This window comes from Chenopodium album, chromosome 6 (genome assembly GCF_948465745.1).
Source record: "Chenopodium album chromosome 6, dcCheAlbu1.1, whole genome shotgun sequence".
Taxonomy (NCBI): Eukaryota; Viridiplantae; Streptophyta; class Magnoliopsida; order Caryophyllales; family Amaranthaceae; genus Chenopodium; species Chenopodium album.
This window is the reverse complement of record NC_137839.1, coordinates 19,132,304-19,134,462: the sequence shown is the minus strand read 5'-3', so window position 1 is coordinate 19,134,462 and position 2,159 is coordinate 19,132,304. Positions and strand designations below refer to the sequence as shown.

At 34.3% G+C, this 2,159-nt stretch overlaps 1 protein-coding gene across 1 annotated transcript; it reads right to left on the bottom strand.

Moving 5' to 3' along the window:
* Positions 1-781: 781 nt before the first annotated feature.
* Positions 782-1,956, bottom strand: LOC145636754 (uncharacterized). The gene is made up of 3 exons (XM_081688309.1): positions 1,704-1,956; positions 1,067-1,235; positions 782-920 (listed from the first exon to the last, which is right to left on the bottom strand). Exons 1-3 carry the CDS (start codon positions 1,954-1,956, stop codon positions 782-784), a joined length of 561 nt encoding a protein of 186 aa, XP_081544435.1.
* Positions 1,957-2,159: the final 203 nt, after the last annotated feature.

Genomic DNA, 2,159 nt, shown 5'->3' with positions numbered 1-2,159 from the left:
TGTGATGGTGAATTAAATTAAAATAAATAAAGGGGATGGGGAAAATAAAAGAGAGAAAGAGAAAATAAGAGGAGAAAGAGAAAAATTACCTTTGGGTATTCTCCACTCTAGGCAAAGTTCAATTTGCCCATTTGTTGAATATATATACCCCTTTTTCTCTAGAAACTCTCCTAAACTTAAACTCCCTTCCTACCCTTTATAATCTCTTTCTTATTCAAACTTGTATTTAACTTTGACTTTAAAAATCTCCTTTTATAAAATCACATGCCCCAAACTATATTATAAATAATAAAATAAAGTATTTCTAAAATTATTAAATAAATAATTAAATACCGTAAATAATTCATATTGAATTATTTAAATACTTTATAAAATACTTATTTAAATTAAAATACATATAAAAATACGGGATATTACAATTTACCCCCCTTAAAAGAAGTTTCCTCCCGAAACTTGGGTAACGACGAAACTCAAACTTTTTCCTCACTTCGTATATTATTGTTGTACTCTGATCTTTGTCATACTTTTACCTTTTAGTGACTCTTTGAGATCAAAATTACTCAAAATACTCGTTAAAATTGTGCAAAAAGCACAAAAATGACTAAAAATATAGGGAAAAAGCGCGAAATTCTACCGCATTCTATCCCCCTTAAGGAAAACGAGTTACGTCCCCGTAACTCAACATACCTGAAACAACTTGGGATATTTCTTTTTCATCTCATCTTCAACTTCCCAAGTTGATTCCTCATACTCTTGGTTAGACCATAGCACTTTAACAATCTTAATTAACATCCTTATTGCGTGTACTACACACTTTACTGTTAAGGATCTTAATAGGTCTTTCCTCATAGGTTAAGCTTTGATCTAACTCATCAATGGTTTCAGGTTGTAGCACATGAGATTTATCAGGGATATACATCCTTAACAGAGAGATACAACATGAAATATATCATGTACTTTACTTAGCTCCATAGGTAAGGCCAACTTCTAAAATACTTTGCCTATCCTTTATAGTATTTCATATGGACCAATGTACTTAGGACTGAGCTTTACTTTCTTTCCAAACCTCAGCACTCCTTTCATTGGTGACACTTTCAACAACATCTTGTTACCAACCTCAAATTCTTCTTCTCTATGCTTTAAATCTGCATAGCTCTTTTGATGGTCTTGAGCTGCGTGAATCTTAGCTTGAATCTCCTTCTCTTGTTTAAATGTATCCTCAATCATTTGAGGCCCTAAGATCATTGTTTCACTTATGTCGTTCCAACTAATTGAATTGCAACACTTCCTTCCATATAAAGCCTTAAATGGAGCCATGCCTATGCTTGCAAGGTAACTATTATTATAGTAAAATTCAATCAAGTCCAAGCTATCTTCCCTTCCCCCTTGAAAGTCTATAACACAAGCCCTCAACATATCTTCCAAGGTTTGTATGGTTCTTTCATTTTTTCCATTTGTGGCAGGGTGAAATGATGTACTCATTTTTAGTGTTGTACCAAAGTTTTCCTGCATACTCTTCCAAAATTTTGAAAGAAACCTATAATCTCTATCAGACAAAATATCCTTTGGGACTTCAAGTAATCTCACAACATTCTTGATGTAAGATTTTGCAAGTTGCTCCATCTTCCATGTCTCCTTCATTGGTATGAACACCACAAATTTTGTAAGTCTATCCACCACTACCCAAATGGTGTCATTTCTACTCTTTGACTTTGAGAGGCAAGTCACAAAGTCCATTGATAGACAATCCCACTTCCATCCAGGGATTTCCAATGGTTGAACAGTATCCTGAGGTCTCTTTTGCTCTATCTTCACCTTTTGACAAGTCAAACACTTTGCTATAAATTCAGCAACCTCATTCTTCATTCTAGGCCACCGATATACCTTTTTCAAATCCTTGTATAGCTTGTCCCATCCTAGGTGCATTGAGTATGGTGTATTGTGACCCTCTTCCATTAATTTTCTTTTAACCTCCTCACATTTTTGTGGTACGCGCCAACGACCTTTGTACCTTAAGCTTCCATCTTCATGAATTTTGAAATCTATAGCCTTGCCTTGTTTTATCTTCTTGCGAATCCTATCCAACTTCACATCTCTTAATTGATTTTCCCTTATCTCATCAAATATTGTTGGTTGGATGCTTAGATTTGCAAGTATGC

Coding starts and splice junctions, on each gene's coding strand:
- LOC145636754 (XM_081688309.1), bottom strand. CDS start 1,956: ATGGAAGAGGGTCACAATACACCATACTCAATGCACCTAGGATGGGAC. Junction 1,236..1,703: donor TTGCCTCTCAAAGTCAAAGA/GTAGAAATGACA, acceptor CAATGATCTTAG/GGCCTCAAATGATTGAGGAT. Junction 921..1,066: donor CCAATGAAAGGAGTGCTGAG/GTTTGGAAAGAA, acceptor CTCTCTGTTAAG/GATGTATATCCCTGATAAAT.